General features: G+C 37.1%; 1 protein-coding gene across 1 annotated transcript in view; it reads left to right on the forward strand.

Moving 5' to 3' along the window:
* Positions 1-1,522: 1,522 nt before the first annotated feature.
* LOC131051123 (TSL-kinase interacting protein 1) overlaps positions 1,523-17,238 on the forward strand; it is a 60,300-nt gene continuing 44,584 nt past the window's right edge. Inside the window, exons 1-3 of the mRNA XM_057985496.2 lie at positions 1,523-1,876; positions 15,499-15,581; positions 15,688-15,735. Of these exons, the coding sequence (XP_057841479.2) occupies positions 1,792-1,876; positions 15,499-15,581; positions 15,688-15,735 (216 nt within the window). The 5' untranslated portion in view covers positions 1,523-1,791. The remainder of the gene's footprint in view (positions 1,877-15,498; positions 15,582-15,687; positions 15,736-17,238) is intronic.

Raw genomic sequence — 17,238 nt, forward strand, 5'->3', positions numbered from 1 at the left:
ATTCAGTATTGTAAAGAACATAAAAGTTTTAGAATCTATAATATTATTTTAAATGTTTTAGAATTTGATTATATTTTTTAATTTTTTTAGAGTTTATGATATATTTTTATATTTAATTTTTTCTAAAATAGTAATATAATAATAATAATTTAATACTAATTTTAAAATATTATAATAATAATAAAAATATGTGATATATTAAAAATAATTTAATATTAATAGAAAATAATATAAGATGGTATAATAATATTGTAATTTCAATTATTATAATATTTTTTATTATTATATTATCTTACATAATGTATTTTTGTTTTTATTTTGAAATAATTTATAATTTAAATTTTCAAAAATATTATAATTCTATTTAATATTTTTTTAAGGAATGCTTCCATTTTAATTTTTGGGACAAAGAGGAAAGCATAACATATAAATTAAAATAGAAGATTATATATGATAAAATGTTTTAGATTCATGTGATAAAATTAAAAAATATTTGATTCCTATACAAACAACCTTTTTATTTATTAAATATAAATATATATATTTTTAAGAAAAAACAAAATAATTTTTAAGTGAGTAAAATAACTATAAATAATAGTAATTTTTGAGTAAACAATGTAAATAAGTTAAAATTATTTTTCAAAAGATTGAAAAAGTTAAAAGTGAAAATTTGTTTGTGATTGGTTCAAATTAATTTTTTTAATAACTACTTAATTGGAAAAACAAAAAACTCATTACAATAGTATTGCCTGATAGCAAATACTAATAAGAAAAGAGAAGAACTCCACCTTTTTTTTTCAATTTTAATTATTTTTTCAATCTTTTTTTATAATTTAAACAAATAAAAAATTTAACCTAACAACAATCTTTTTTTAATCTTTCACCTACCCCTTAATGGAAAAATATTAACATTATATATCAATTGTTATTATTATTATTTTTTTAATAATAAAAATTCTAATTGTTAAATTAAATAATAATAATAAAACTTTTAACATCGTTTTAATTAGTTAAACAACGTAACTTGATGATATCCTTGGCTCTAAATATTATCTCCAAGTTTCAAATTACGAGAGGAAAATTTGAAATAAAAGTCATGTTGACCTTTATGCTATATGTCTAAAAATGATTTAAAAAATGTGAAGGGTAAAGAAGTCATAAATCAGGATTACTTTTGTTAAAACTTACTAAATCTATAACAAATCGAAAGAAGGCTATTATTTAAATGTCCATAATTCAAACTCCCAAACTAATACTTTACTAAATTAGATATTCATCCTAAATAAATAAACAATTAATCACTTTATATTAAGCCTCTATTTTAACACGTAATTCTGCTAATTTGGTGGCCTTAATGGAAAGTTAGACAACAAAAATAAGTCCGAAGAAGTAAAAAACACGCAAGAATAAAAATTAATCCAATACAAGCAAAACCTCTCCGAAGCTGTGAATGTTAAAAAACTAAATATAAAAAGCAAACAGTATTTAATCTTATGTCAGAATTGATGACGCAATAAAGGTAGAAATAGGAAAATTCGAAAAATAAAATAAAATTTGAACCTGGATGTTTGCCTGTCCCACGCGGGCGATCATGCTCAATCCATTTATCGGTGGCTAAATATTTTATGTCAGAAAATTCTGGTTTCGTTTGCGTAATAATCCTGCGACGGAATTTCTGTTATTGTGTACGGCCCAGGATTCGATCTTTTGAGCTCTGTTGTTAAATTTAAAATAAAAAGCAAAATATATTTCGAACGGGCTAGGGTTTGAAGCTGGGAATGCCTTGAAATCATGCAAATGGCTCAGGAAACGCAGGCCGCGCCCAGCGAAGAGCCTCCTGCTACCATTCAGTATGAAGCTCCTTCTTCTTCGCCAGGTACGGATTATTTTTGTCTTCTTTTTTAAAAATGTATTTGTCAAAGCTAGCTATTTTTTTTACCTGTAATATATTGAGATGATTTCAATTCGTAGCTAATTCTATATTATACCCGTAAGGTTTCTATGTTTTGGTGTATCGTATTTTAGCTTTTTTGGGGAGTGAAATTGAGGAATTCTTGTTTCTTGGGATTGAAATTCAAAACTTTTAGGTTTTGTTACTTTAAACAAATACTGAAACCCTTGTAAACAAATATTTTGACGGGAAGCTCGAGCTTGGCAAGTGTAACCACTTTGAATTACAGAGAAAACCCTTGGAATTTAGCTGCGTTAATTGTAATTGCAAGAGATTTCTTTATTGAAAATATACATGCTTTACAATATGAAGGTCTCTAGAATCAGGATGCATTTCATTGAACTGCAAACTGTAGAATTATAAATGCGTGAATTGGAATGGAGATCATAGAAGTGCAAACACTTCAAATCGAATGGAGGCCTCAGAAGCATAAGCACTGTAAATTGGAATGGAGGCCCCAAAAACGTCAATGTTGAAAATTAGAAAGAAGACCTTAGAAGTGAAACATTGTAAATTAGAAAGGAAATCCTTGAACTGCAAACACATAAATTAGAAAGGAGACCTTAGAAGTGTAAGCACCGTAAATTGGAAAAGATGCCCTATAAGCGACAACACTGTAAATTACAATGGAGGCCCTAGAGTTATAAACACTGTAATAAATTAGAAAGGAGATCCTACAGGTACAAATGCTGTAATTTAGAGAGTAGAGCCCAGAAGTGTAAATGCTATAAATTAGCAAAGGAGACCTTACAAACATAAGTTTTGTAAATCAGAAGGGAAAACTTAGAAGCATAAATACTGTAAATTAAAAAGGAGACTCTAGAAGAGTAAACACTGTGAATTAGAAAGGAGAGCCTAGAAGCATAAACACTTTAAACTAGAAAGGAAATACTAGAAGCACAAATATTGTAAATTAGAACGGATACTTTAGAATCAATGATGCTGTAATTTTTAACTGAGATACTAGAAGAATAAACAGTGTGAATAAGGAAGGAGATTCGTAAGGTGTAAATGTTATAAATTAGAAGGGAAACCTAAGAAGTGTATATTTTGTAAATGCTTCATCCAAGAATTTAAATGCCTGAAATCTAAGTCACCAGGTTCGAATTCGAATTTGAAGTTCGACAGCTTTGAAATTCGAATGAAGTTCGATGCGGAAAAAATTCGAAATGCATAAAATTCGAATTAAATTCGCCATATGTAATTTTTAAATTTTTTTTTAATAAATATATGTAATATATCTATAAATTTGCGTAAATAGTTTAACATTGATAAATAGATTTGAAATCATTACAAAAAGATGACACATTTATAAAATATAAACCGTAGGAAATATATGCTTTCACTATCGCAAAGATGTTCTTTTGTCAAAAAGGTACAATAACAGTCAAAAACTTTAGAACTTTAAAATAACTCTAAGTCATCAAGAGCACTTGGCTGGGATGCCAAATCATCATCATCTGTATCACTACTCAGTTCATCATCTGCAAAGTCAGGCTCATCTGCATCTGGCATTGCCATGCCTTCAAGAGTTTGTTGTAAAGAAGTGTTCTTTGCTGATTTGTTCATCAGCAATTTCAAATTGCTGCGAACATAGACAAGATCTCCCAACTTTCCAGTCAGCAATTTGTTCCTCTTTTTGGAATGGATGTGGTCAAAGCAACTCCAGTTCCTCTCACAAGTTGATGAACTTGCTCCCTGACTCAAAATTCGAATAGCAAATTCTTGCAGTTCAGGAGCTGATGATCCATAAGAGATCCACCATCTATATCCAGACATACGTGGCGAGTCATATTTGGCTTCTGCCCCTCCAAACATCCCTTCTCCTCTCTTGTATTGCCAACTTTGATCTCTGATTAGTGCTGCAATTTCTGGATTTGGTACATACCTGCTAATGGCTTGGTAAAGCCCTGCCATGATTTCATTATCACCCCTTCTATCAATAGAAAACAACTTAGGCTCCAAAAAGCAAGCTGCTGCATGTAAAGGTGTGTGCATCATTTTCCATCTGCAATCAACTGTCTCCCATATCTGCATATATTCTGCTTCTTCATTGTTTAGTGCTTTTTGAATAGATTCCTTACACCGGTCCATGCTTTCATAAAGCATGCCAAGGCAAGGAGTGTCACCATCAACCATACGAAGCACGTCAACAATTGGTTCACATACAAGCAAGACTTTTGCTGCACTTTCCCAGAAATTGCTGTTTAGGATGATTTGCTCTATGTTCTTCCCCTTGGGGCCTTTAGAAAGCACTGAACTTTCCCACTGATTGGAACATATAACAAACCTCAAAGCTGCTTTTTCTTCAACCACTCTTTTCAAAGTGATATAATATGAAGCAAATCTTGTTTCACAAGGCCTCAACAATTCCTTTGATGCATGCTACCTATAAATACTCAATGTGAGACGATGATTCCGTATGAAATTTGCAATTGCTCTCCCTCTATGAATAGCTTCATTTATCCATGGGAATTTAGCCAAGTCATGAAGCAACAAATCGAGAAAATGCGCTGCACATGGGCTCCAATATATCTGTGGGTACTTCTCTACAATCAGCGTCCCAGCTCCCACACAATTTGCTGCACTATCAGTTACCACTTGAACCGCATTTTCCATCCCTACTTCAAGAATGGCTTCCTCTAATATTTGAAAAATATACTCTGAAGTTTTTTTGTGGTTCATGGTGTCAATGACTTTCAAAAACACAACACCTTCAGGACAAGACACCAAAACATTAATCAATGGCCTTTGACACATATCTGACCATCCATCACTCAATATAGTGCAACCTGTTTCCTTCCAAGTGGCTTTGACATCAGCTAATTTTTCAGTCACTCTATCTTTTGACCTCTGCAAAAGAGTTGTCCTGATAGCCTCTGAACCTGGGGGTGTGTACCCTTTGCCAAACTCTGCAATTTTCTGAACTGCATTGCGGAAATGAGGATTTCTCGCAACATTGAATGGAATAGCACTTGTGTAAAACAAATCAGCAACTGCATCATCCACCTGTTGTTTCTCTACTGGTTTCCAAAAGTTGTTCAGTGTTCCACTCTGTTTTGGTACACTCGCCGCTTCGGATTGCACAGAAGAGGAAGACATGGCAGATGTGAATCTAGATATATCTCCTTCAATTCTCTGTTTCTTTTGTGCCTTCTTCATTTTGCCTACCGTTGAAGCAGCCAACTCTTTCTCTAGAATAGCTTTAAGTTCTGGAGTCGCACCTATGCATGCTTGAACACCTCCACCTGGACCCCCTGTATTAGCAAGGAAGTGGTCCCTAAGCCTTGTTAAAGTTCCGATGATATTTGCCTGACATATGTTACATTTGATGTGAGTTCCATTTCGGGTCACATGCTTCCATGCCTCAGAAGTTGATTTGGGAGGAGCCATTAAATGAAAATCTGCATGTTTGGAAAGAAAAATTAAAAAACACACTATTTTTATTTCAACCTTTTAAAAATATATAATATTAAACAATATAATAAAAAACCATTAATATAAAATTATAAATTATATAATAATAATATTAAACAATATTATAAATTTATAAACATAAAAAAAATTGACACCATATTAATATCATATAAAAAAATGAAGCAGAGATATATAATAATAATATCATATTAATATCATATTGACACCATATTAAACAATATTATAAACATAAAAAAAATTGACACCATATTAATATTAATTATTAAACATAAAAAATATTAAACCTAAAAAAAATTAATAAAATATAAAAATATATAATATTATATTATAAAATATAAATATAAATCATAAAATATACAATATTATATAATATTACATTTTTTAAACATTAACAATTTAACATTATAAACAAAAAAAAATAATAATAAAATTAAAAAAAATACCTGTGCAGGTCGCGGAGGCGTCGCGGGGTGGTGGCGTCGGCACTGGTGGTGGCGTCGCAGACTGGTGGCGGCCGACTGGTGGCGGCCGAGCACTGGTGGTGGCGTCGCAGACTGGAGGCGACGCGAGCTGGTGGTGTCGCCGACTGGTGGCGGCCGAGCAGAGTGGGCGCCGTTAGCTATCGCGTGGCGGTCGGGCAGAGCGGGCGGCGTTAGCAACTCGCGTGGGTGTGGTTGCAACTTCTGCGGCTGCCTTTTTATAAAATCCACCAAAAAAACCCTAAAACGCAAACCCAAAAAGTTAAAAAAACACTTTAACAAACCCTAAATTTTTAATCGAATTTAATCGATTTTTTTAATGGTTTTTCAAGTTCGCCGAATTTCGAACTTCAAGGTTCAAATTCGGTCGAACCTGGTGACTTAGCCTGAAATATGCTGAGATACTAGGTTCGGCCCTCCTGGACCTTGTGCTTGGACCAGGTCTACCCGGGTTTGGGTTTGCAGTCCGGGTCGGGTTTGCGTTCGTAGCTGGCCTGCCTTAAGTCAAAATCGTGGAAGTTTCCTTCAGTCGAAATTGGGGAAGTTTATAAGGAATAAAATATTAAAAATTAGTCAAAATTTATTATTCGGTTAAAGTTTTATAATAAATATATATATATATATATATATTTGGTCAGTAACAAAGTATATTTTATTAGTATTATTTCAAAAGTACAATAAGGTGAAGTCATCTTGACACCATACGGGCTCTGTGAGAGCAAAAATGCAGAGCCATAGTTTCCCAACTACCCTGTCAACCTAGCATATACAAGACAATGCCGATATCAAGCCAAAAAATCCTCGAACACCACCAATAGTGGCAATCAACCTTTATCAACTGTACACCCCTTAACCCTTAATCAATTACATAGAAAACATTGAAATTGTGGCAGATCTGTGAGAAAAAATTTAGAGCAATACCAATATACTACCCCACCTAACCCAAGAACCCTGTATAGAGCATGTATTTGAAAACCACAACAAAAAATCCCAGTTCAAAACCAACAGCCTTTAGCCGTTACCCTCGAATCAAACCTAAACCCACAACAAAAATGTCACAAACGCGATCCCCATAGCAACAAACCCTATACAATCTCGAGAATATAGAAACATAGAAGAAATTACGTGCGTCATATTGTAAACAAAAGGGAAAATTTCTTATGCTAGACAAAGGAGAACAAGCAAAAGGCACATCGCCATGTCCTCCCCCACACCTCCCATAGCTCACTACTTCCTCGACTTTCTTCCTCGCCGCTTCCTCTTCCGCCACCCACCATTACCACCACCCACTTCATCCGCAACCACCAACTCACCACCTCCCTGTTGATTTTATGGTAGTGCTCGTTAACCACAGGCAAACATCAAATCTGTTGCCTTCCCAACCATAGACGATAAGCTCTTATCGTCACCCCCGAGCACACTACATGTCCTTCATGTTTTTGAATTCATGTCTATTGATGCAATCATGACCTTGCATATATATGAATCAATACCTCCTAATAGACCTCAAGTCAGCCATATACTTTTGGTGCCAAGGATAGGGTTAGACCTATATATTACAAGTTACATATGAGTCTCCCTTAGTTGCAAGTTACATTTAACTTAATCATAAGTTACACAAGTGGTTCGCCCAAATAGGGCTTGCCCCAAATTAGACTCATACAACTGAGATATCCAAATGCCAAGGTCGACATGCCACTTTGCATTTTGTGCACTAGGTCGGCCCTAGAAAGGATCTGACCTAGCTACACAACAACACTCCCTCTTCGCTAGGGAGGATTCCTTCTGAATAACCAAGTCACATAGTGACTACCACCATGGATACTCCCATGAATAATATGTTCACCATAGCTACTTCCAGTGGGTGAACAAGCACATCATGGAATTTCTTCCATGATACCCACCATACCTACTCGCAGAGAGTGGGCTCACCATGCCTACTCGCAGAGGGTGGAAGAGGGCTTTCACCTCAACCTTCTCCCATAGAAGGGTGCATTACCACCATGCCTACTCGCAGAGGGTGGAACGAGGGCTCTAACCTCAGACTTCTCCCAGAGAAGAATGCATCTCCACCATGCCTACTCGCAGAGGGTGGATCCACCATACCTACTCGCAGAGGGTGGAACAAGGGCTCTAACCTTAGACTTCTCCCAGAGAAGAATGCATCTCCACCATGGTTACTCGCAAAGGGTGGATCCACCATACCTACTTGTAGAGGGTGGAAGAGGGCTTTCACCTCAAACTTCTCCCAGAGAAGAGTGTATTACTAAGGGATTGCACCTCGAACTTCTCCCTCACAGAGAACTCATTAACAAGGGATTGCACCTTGAACTTCTCCCTCACAGAGAAGAACTCATTAACAAGGGATTGCACCTCAAACTTCTCCCTCACAGAGAAGAACTCATTAACAAGGGATTGCACCTCGAACTTCTCCCTCACAGAGAAGAACTCATTAACAAGGGCTTTCACCTCAAATTTCTCCATCACAGAGAAAAATGCATTAACCAAATCTTCATGATGACGAGGCCTTTTGTTGTTTTGTAACTAGTTTGGAAAATATTTATAGTGGATTCGAATTGCCAAAGGCAACATTCGAATCCATTAGGATTAAATAGGGTTGGGCCCTATCTCAATCTAACATGTAAAACAAATAGGGCTGGGCCCTATTCCAATGTTGTCCGAATCCCAAAAAGGGGCTGGGCCCTGCTTCATTAAGGAGGCGTGTAAATAGGGCTGGGCCCTATCTCTATGTGCACAAACTCGAATAGGGCTGGGCCCTTTATCTTCTACACACCAAGCAACATGAAACATGTTCATCATATTATAGGGCCGACCCTATATCACTTCATGTAACGTGTTATAGCTTGGAGATATTTAAAAGTTGGCGCCAAGTTCTAGACATAGGCCGACTCAAATAAGTCATCTCCATGCATATAAAAGAAGACTCATTTGCCAAGCAAGATATCTATTTCAGTCACACAAGACCTAAGGCGAATTATCTCCTCCTGAGAAAGTACGAATGGTGCGGCCCATGACTCTGCATTTTGGAGCGCACTTGGTGTGCAGTGGTGCGGCCTAGGTGTGCACTCTTGGTGCAGGTTGGTGTGCACAGCTGGTGCAGACCCTGGAGCGCATTTGGTGCGCAGTGGTGTAGCCTAGGTGAGCACTCTTTAGTGCAGGTTGGTGCAGACATAAAGCGCAGCTTGGTGCACACTGTGCAGATTGGTGCGCACACTTAAGTGCAGATTGGTGCAGCCTAGATTGGTGCGACCAAGGTGCAGATTGGTGTAACTAAAGATGGAGAATGATACAATCTAAAGGTGCAGATTGCTGCGATTTGAATGTGCAACCTGAATGCAAAGTCAAGTGCAGATGTGAGTGTTGTCAATAGTGCAAATCGTTTGGAACTAATCTGCCCTTGCATATACATTCAGTTGACCTGAGATAAGTCTTTCTTGTACTTCTAAAGTTATTGATTAATTCACAATCAGATCCGAGGATCTTTCTTGCTGGGTTTTTCCTCCGAGAGGGAGGTTTTCCCAGGGTAATCTTGTGTTGTGTGATCCTCTATTTGTGTGTTGTGTTTCTTGTTCTGTGCATCATTACTTTTCTGTTCATTTTGTTAATCTGATCACGAAAACTAACACCTTTCACCTCAACCAAATGAAGTTCGAGGTGCAATCCCTTGTTATGGTGAGCCCACCCTCTGCGAGTAGGTATGGTGGGTATCATGGAAGAAATTCCATGATGTGCTTGTTCACCCACTGGGAGTAGCTATGGTGAACGTATCATTCATGGGAGTAGCCATGGTGGTAGTCACTATGTGACTTGGTTATTCAGAAGGAATCCTCCCTAGCTAGGAGGGAGTGTTGTTGTGTAGCTAACCTTTTCCTAGAGAAGGGTGCATTACCACCATGCCTACTCGCAGAGGGTGGCTCGCCTACTCACAGAGGGTGGAACGAGGGCTCTAACCTTGGACTTCTCCCAAAGAAGAATGCATCTCCACCATGCTGACTCGCAAAGGGTGGATCCACCATACCTACTCGCAGAGGGTGGAACAAGGGCTCTAACCTCAGACTTCTTCAAGAGAAGAATGCATCTCCACCATGCCTACTCGCAAAGGGTGGATCTACCATACCTATTCGCAGAGGGTGGAAGAGGGCTTTCACCTTAAACTTCTCCCAGAGAAGAGTGCATTACCAAGGGATTGCACCTCGAACTTATCCCTCACAGAGAAGAACTCATTAACAAGGGATTGCACCTCAAACTTCTCCCTCACAGAGAAAAACTCATTAACAAGGGCTTTCACCTCAAATTTCTCCATCACAGAGAAAAATGCATTAATCAAATCTTCATGATGACGAGGCTCCCTCAGAAGCTGAAATGTCAGGCTCCCTATGAAGTTGAAAAACAAGCTCCCTCTGAAGCAGATATCAACCTTCTGATCTCTTTGTCCAAGGTTACTTCTGACGATATGTCAGACTCCCTCTGAATGCTGATTCTTCCTCTATGCAGAAATGCAAGCAATCTTCCTTCCTTGAATGCAATCTCTGATTCGTCTTGGAAGCATTTCAGAGAAAGATAATGATAGTCAAGGGAAATGTCAATACATGATTCACTATTCAATGATGTAGCATGACTTAATGAAAAATTCATGAACATTATTCAAACATAAAGAGTACTTATCTTTTATAATTTTGCTTAGCAATGGAATTTCCATTCACTCTGATTGATCACACCGAAGCACCTAGTGATGATCTGATGGCTGCGTGGCCTTTGGCCCTCGCCATCACTCATCATCTGTCCACAATATCTGCTCTGTGCATAGCTTAAGCGTCATCTGAAGAGCTGCCTTTAATGCCATCCACAACAAAGTGATGAACCAACCACATAAATGTGACAAAAGTCCACCTGTAGCAGGGTGTGCCATAATGCTAAGTTGCAGTGCCCATCCTAGGACAGACGTCAGATGATCTTCAAGAGCGACATAAGTAAGAACTCGAATAACTGGACCTTCAGTTGCAATATCATCGGATTCGAAACCCCATCCAATTATGCCTATGCAGGCTTCAACGAAACGAATGCTTCATGTGACACTCGAAGCTTCTCGGATGATGTGAGAGCTGTTGCAAGGCGTTATTGCACGGAGGCTTTCTCCTCCATTCCTGATCGTAGGTGCCTCCATTCGCTTTCGTCTCCATACGCACACATTTCACATTTGTGTACAACTTAATGTGATCAAAACTCACCACTATGTTGCTGCTCGATCTCAACCTTCCATTACATTGAGCAGTCGATAGCACGCGTACCGATTCGCGTCGCTTTGTTGAATCCTCAGAATGCTTGCTGCCACCTTGTTGATATCTCTAGCCACGAGCGCCGTGAAGCGAGTGATCTTCGTCACTTTCATTTGCTAGTAAAGTGTTACGATCGTCGGAGAGAATCCTCCACAACATGTTCTCCTCCCCTAATGAAGAATTCGAATATAGAATGTTAAAACGGACAAAGATGTCCATAGCGACTCCACTTACCATCAGTATTTCGATGCCAGGCTTGGCGACTTTCAATGCCAAGGCATTGGACTGAATCTGTCATTGAGCACTAATGATAGATCTATGGCGATCATCGGCACCTCAACGATCATTACTTGCCGCAGAGCATATGCGATGCTCACGTCTGAGTTGATAGGCTCGGTAATCGACTTTTGCCTTCACTTAGATTTCTCAGTCTGCAAATTACTTTAATTGAACTCCCTCAAAAGCACATGATCTACCTTCAAGTGGTTAGGCTCTATAGAAGGAACCCGCTCTGATACCATGTTGATTTTATGGTAGTGCTCGTTAACCATAGGCAAACATCAAATTTGTTGCCTTCCCAACCATAGACGATAAGCTCTTATCGTCACCCCCAAGCACACTACATGTCCTTCATGTTATTGAATTCATGTCTATTGATGCAATCATGACCTTGCATATATATGAATCAATACCTCCTAATAGACCTCAAGTCGGCCATATACTTTTGGCGCTAAGGATAGGGTCAGACCTATATATTACAAGTTACATATGAGTCTCCCTTAGTTGCAAGTTACATTTAACTTAATCACAAGTTACACAAGTGGCTCACCCAAATAGGGCCTGCCCCAAATTAGACTCATACAACTGAGATATCCAAATGCCAAGGTCGACAGGCCACTTGGCATTTTGTGCACTAGGTCGGCCCTAGCTACACAACAACACTCCCAATGCCTCCCTCTGCCAAAGGCGAATCTTCAATGAATCCCACGCTATGAGGGCCTCTACACGTTGTTCGTCATGATTGAAACTAGTCGGCCACCTCATAAAAGGGATGAGCTCATGCAATTCCACCATCACAGGATCCTCAAAACCCTCGCTAACATCAAAGCCCGCACCAGGAACTACCCATTCGAGCATAGAGTTTAACCCCACCAACTAGTCATCATCAATGATCGACCGCACTACCCATAACACATTGCTCGTAGGATCCCCCAATTCCAATCCCCAAGAACCACCATGGTAATGATATCCATATTCGTTCGGTATCCGTGCTTTGCATCCAAAAACACCTCCCCTCGTAACATCTCCATCAACCTTATGAACTCGCCATCCCCAAATTTGAAGAGCCGCTTCATTCTTTGCGGCGTCACCAACCCAAAGAAAGCAGATTGGGGTCTAAAAGTGATTAGGGGGTAGTTTGCCTCCATCATGGCACCACCACCCAAGTTTGCTGCAAAGAACTCTGACAATGACATGGCCGAGCATAGGCTGCCGATTTATTGCCACTCCCACATGCCAAGTCACATCAATCTATTGCTATCCTTACTACTCATTAATGCTGTTATTATTGAACCGAGTGCCATCTCAATTAATCATCAAAGGGAATGTTACAAAAATCTTCAAATTGTACTTCCCCGATCAGTTCAAAACTAATTGCCCATTTTGACAGGGTGTCCGCCACGTCATTCGCTGAGCGCCTTACATGGCTGATATGATAGCATCGTACCGATGCCAACTCACTTCTAATAGTAGAAACCACCTTTTGTAAATGCCACGCCTGAGATATGCCTGAAATAATAGCATTCACAATGATTAATGAATCCACTTCCAAGTACATTTTGGAAATACCCAGTCTCTTGCCAAAATGGATTGCGTTTAATGACGCCAATGCCTCCGCTACGTTGTTCGTCCCATCATCAATTCGCTGAGCTCCAATAGCCAAAACATTCCCTCTCCAATCCCGTGCCACGAAACCATTCCCCGAAGGCCCGGGGTTCCCCTTCGAAGCCCCATCAAAATTAATTTTATCCCAACCTTCCTCTGGATTACACCAAACATCCTTCTCTGATCTATCGACATTCGGATTCACTCGATAGAGCCCATGCACGATATATCCATATATATATATATATGTGGATGAACCCAATCCAAACCGAAAGGGCAAAAATTTTTTTGCCCGAACCCACGAACCGGGTTTGTGTCCCCAAACCTGAGCCCGAACCCAAACCAGTAACTTAGGAAATATGCAATATAAAAATCCTAAGAGAAAATGCACTTTGACTAATTTGATTTAATGTAAAACCTAGAAGCATAAATGCAGTGAGTATGTGAATAACTTGGACTTAATGTTTAATATAGAATTCAGGCAACAGAAATACATTATCTAATTATACTTAAGGAAAACACAGTCTTTGCAATTTGAAGGTCCCAGAAATTTGAATGCATAATGAAAATGCAAATCCCAGAAGTGTGAACATTGTAAATGAGAAAGTAAACCCTTGGAATTTAAAATGGTTATGGCAAAAATTCACACACCTGAAATCTACTGGCTATGCATGCTGAACAAAAATACAGAGTCTTTATAACATAACAGTTCCACAATTCTGAGTACCTTGACTAAAAGGGTAGACCCTAGAAGTGTAAACACTGCAATTAAGAATGAAAATTCTTGGTATTTGGATTTGAAAATAAAAATCCAAAGACCTCAAGTCTATTATCTTAATATGCTGAATGAAAGCACTTCAAGATTTGAAGGTCCCAGGAGTTTAAATATTTTGAATAAATTGCAAATTCTAGAAGTGTAAATGCTGTTAAGTAGAAAGAAGATTCTTTGATTTATTATTGCTTTTGATAATAATACAAATACTTGAAATAATTTATCTAAACACACTGATGGAAAACACAAACACTTTACTGTTTGAAGGCCCTATACACCTGAATACTTTTAATGACAATGCAATCTTTAGAATTATGAGCATCTTAAAATTACAGAAGAAATCCTTTGGAATTAAATGCTCTAAATATAAATTCCCCTACCCGAAGTACATTACATGAATATTCTGAATGAAAACACAAGCTCTATGATATTGTAACACATTAAAGAATATCTATATCCAAGAAGTGGAAAGGATGTGAATCACAAATAAAACCTCTGGGAGGATTTAGTATAAGTAAAAATTCCCGGACTTTAAGTACATAACATAATCACAGCAAATGAACACAAACTCTTTACGATTTAAGATTTCTAGGAATTCAATTCTTTAATGAAGATATAAATTTTATAAGCATAGATTTTTTAAATTACAAAGCAAACTATTGTAACTGAAATGCTTTGAATAATAATTTACAAATTTGTTTTAAAAATTAGTTGGATTCTCCTCCTAGTTTCTTTGTCATCTCTAGGTGATTGTGGTTTTAAATATTTTTGTCCATCCATTTTTTAAAAATTGTGTACTGGTAAGTGGTACCCATCCCTGTCTCCTGTACCAGTCTCAGTACCCGTTGCATGGTAACTATGGTTATTACAGAAGAACGTAAATCTCTTTCAAGCAATTGTTATCACGGGCATTTGATACCAGTGATGTTAATACCCATCTTTTTGACCAACATGAACAGTAAAGTGAAGCGGGTTTTCCACTATAGCAATGAGCTATAGTGCCATGTCACCTCCTGTATTACACAACTTATTAAATTTCTTTATCTTCTCCAATTTCATGTTAGTGGTAGTGTTTGTCATTGATTGCAACATTCAAACTCTATAATTATTCCAAAGGCCATCTTAAATAAATTCAACTGTATGTGATCTCCAGAACTATTTCAAAGTTGACAAATTTGAGGCCAAAATCCAATCACCTCTATGATTCTGCAGATTTTGCCACTAGCTTTCTCTGTTTTGGTACATACAGCTAGGGCAAGTTGTGCAAATTTCCCTTCCAATGATCTTTTGAGTTTGGGGTTTGTTGCTTTTGACCCGCATACTTTAGCTCAGAGAAAGGCATATTGAATGTTGCAGTGTTCATATGCCTATTCTATAGGGACACACCAATACCATTCCCACTCCTTCAGCCGTACCTGCAGCATTTTGTCTTAAAAAGATATTTTTTTTAATAAATGTAACTCTCTAAACAGAAATATTTAAATGTGACAAGGACTAGGAAATATACTTTACACACATAAATTGTGCCATAGGATTATTTTATTGCTAATAATGTTATAAATTAAATTTCCTTTGTAAGTTTTCTACATTTATACTAAAAAATGGAAACATTTGTCTATTTTTATTAGTTTTTTTGACAAAAAGACACATAAATGATTGTCAGCTTTGTCGTTACAGGCAAGAAAACCACTCGACAATGGGCTGCTTGGACTCATGAAGAAGAGGCAAACTTCTTTATTGCATTACGACAAGTTGGAAAAGTATGTTGTAGAATGACAAGTGTTCCCAATAGTTGCTTGCTTTCCTTTTCTCTGATATTTCATATCAATGAATTGTATGCTTAAGAATTGAAATTGCTGTCAACAGAACTTTGATAAAATTACCAGTCGAGTACAGAGTAAGAACAAGGATCAGGTATGCTTTTTAGCTTACTTAAGTATGAGTTTTGATATCATCTTTCTGCTTAGAGGTCAAGAAAGATGCTTTGGGATACAAATTATAGATTTCATGTTTTGCTATTTCTTGCTAAGGGTAATGTATTCTTTCTCATTTTTGATCAAGAAGTGGTAAATGTTGTGTGATTTCAAATTTTCAAGTGTAGAGTTACTGGGCTTTAAGGTCAATTGGAAATAATGTCACAGGCAATGGAAATCCTATTCCAATACTAATTAATTTTTAATTTTTTGATAATATAAAAGTACATTGAGAATACTGTTTGTAATTTTATTTTGTAAATTTTTTGTACGGTACAATTGGCAAGCAAAGAAATGCACAGCTTTGGTGGGTATCTAGTAACACTTGGGCACTGACAGTGTGAGACCCACCCTTCAGTGACAGACATTTATGCTACTTTCATGACTATCTTTGATATCACCATTGGACATTTTAAGTTAGGGTTTATTTGTATGTGTTGCACCTTTGATTTCAACGTTTGATCTTGTTTTCATGATGTATATGACATGTGTGGGTCAACTTTGATCATGGTTATGATGATGTTTATAAATTAATCAGATTATTCACTTTCATATGAGATTTATAAATGAGTAGTTTAATTCATGATTTGTTTTCATGATACATTAGTTTATTTTGTGAATTGAAAGAATATTCAAAGTGCATGCCTGGAAATTATATTCATATGGAATTGAATGCTATTAATATATGATTGAAATAGATAAGTAAGTTGAATATTTGAATTGTTTCAATCTTTTTTTTTAACCCTAGAAAATTTAAATTCCAAATCCATTCAAAAACATCCTCCTATAAATTTTTTTCCAATGAATTGCCTACTAAATACGATCAAACTAGGTCCACTAAACATTGTGAGTCTATATGTTGTGTAATTGTTCCAAATTGCTGTCTGGTTTGCTGTCCTACTGCAAGCTACAAAGTAGGTTTGTACTTGAGCCCTGGTACACCTCAGAATGTTAGTATTATCAAATACAACACCACTAAGTTACAAAATTAGGTTAATGTTAGCTTCAGTCTGATTTTTGAGTTCCTTATATAGTGATTGTATGCATTAAGGAAATTATATCAAAATTATAACTAAATTTAGATTCTTCTTTTAGCTACCAGTCTTTTGTGATGTCCCAACTCTGATAATAGAATTTAATGATAGATATGTTGATGTGTCTTTTGTACACGACCAAACATAGAATAAAATACCTAAAGGTACCTTATCCTCTCTTGAACAAAGTTTCCTGACTGCTGAAGATCTCGCCGAAGGATCAGTCGGAGTAACTCCAAGGTTCTGATATGTAGGTTCTCTATGTGTGGATAAGCTTCTCGTGGTATGATGTGATTTTGCTGGAATCACAAGGGGACTTACACTTGATGACCCGAGCGTCTGATTTGCTGGAATCACAAGTCCAATTTACTAACTGGAAGATAAAGAAATGGCAAAAGATACAGGGTTTA

The sequence above is a fragment of the Cryptomeria japonica genome, chromosome 3, assembly GCF_030272615.1.
Source record: "Cryptomeria japonica chromosome 3, Sugi_1.0, whole genome shotgun sequence".
NCBI lineage: Eukaryota > Viridiplantae > Streptophyta > Pinopsida > Cupressales > Cupressaceae > Cryptomeria > Cryptomeria japonica.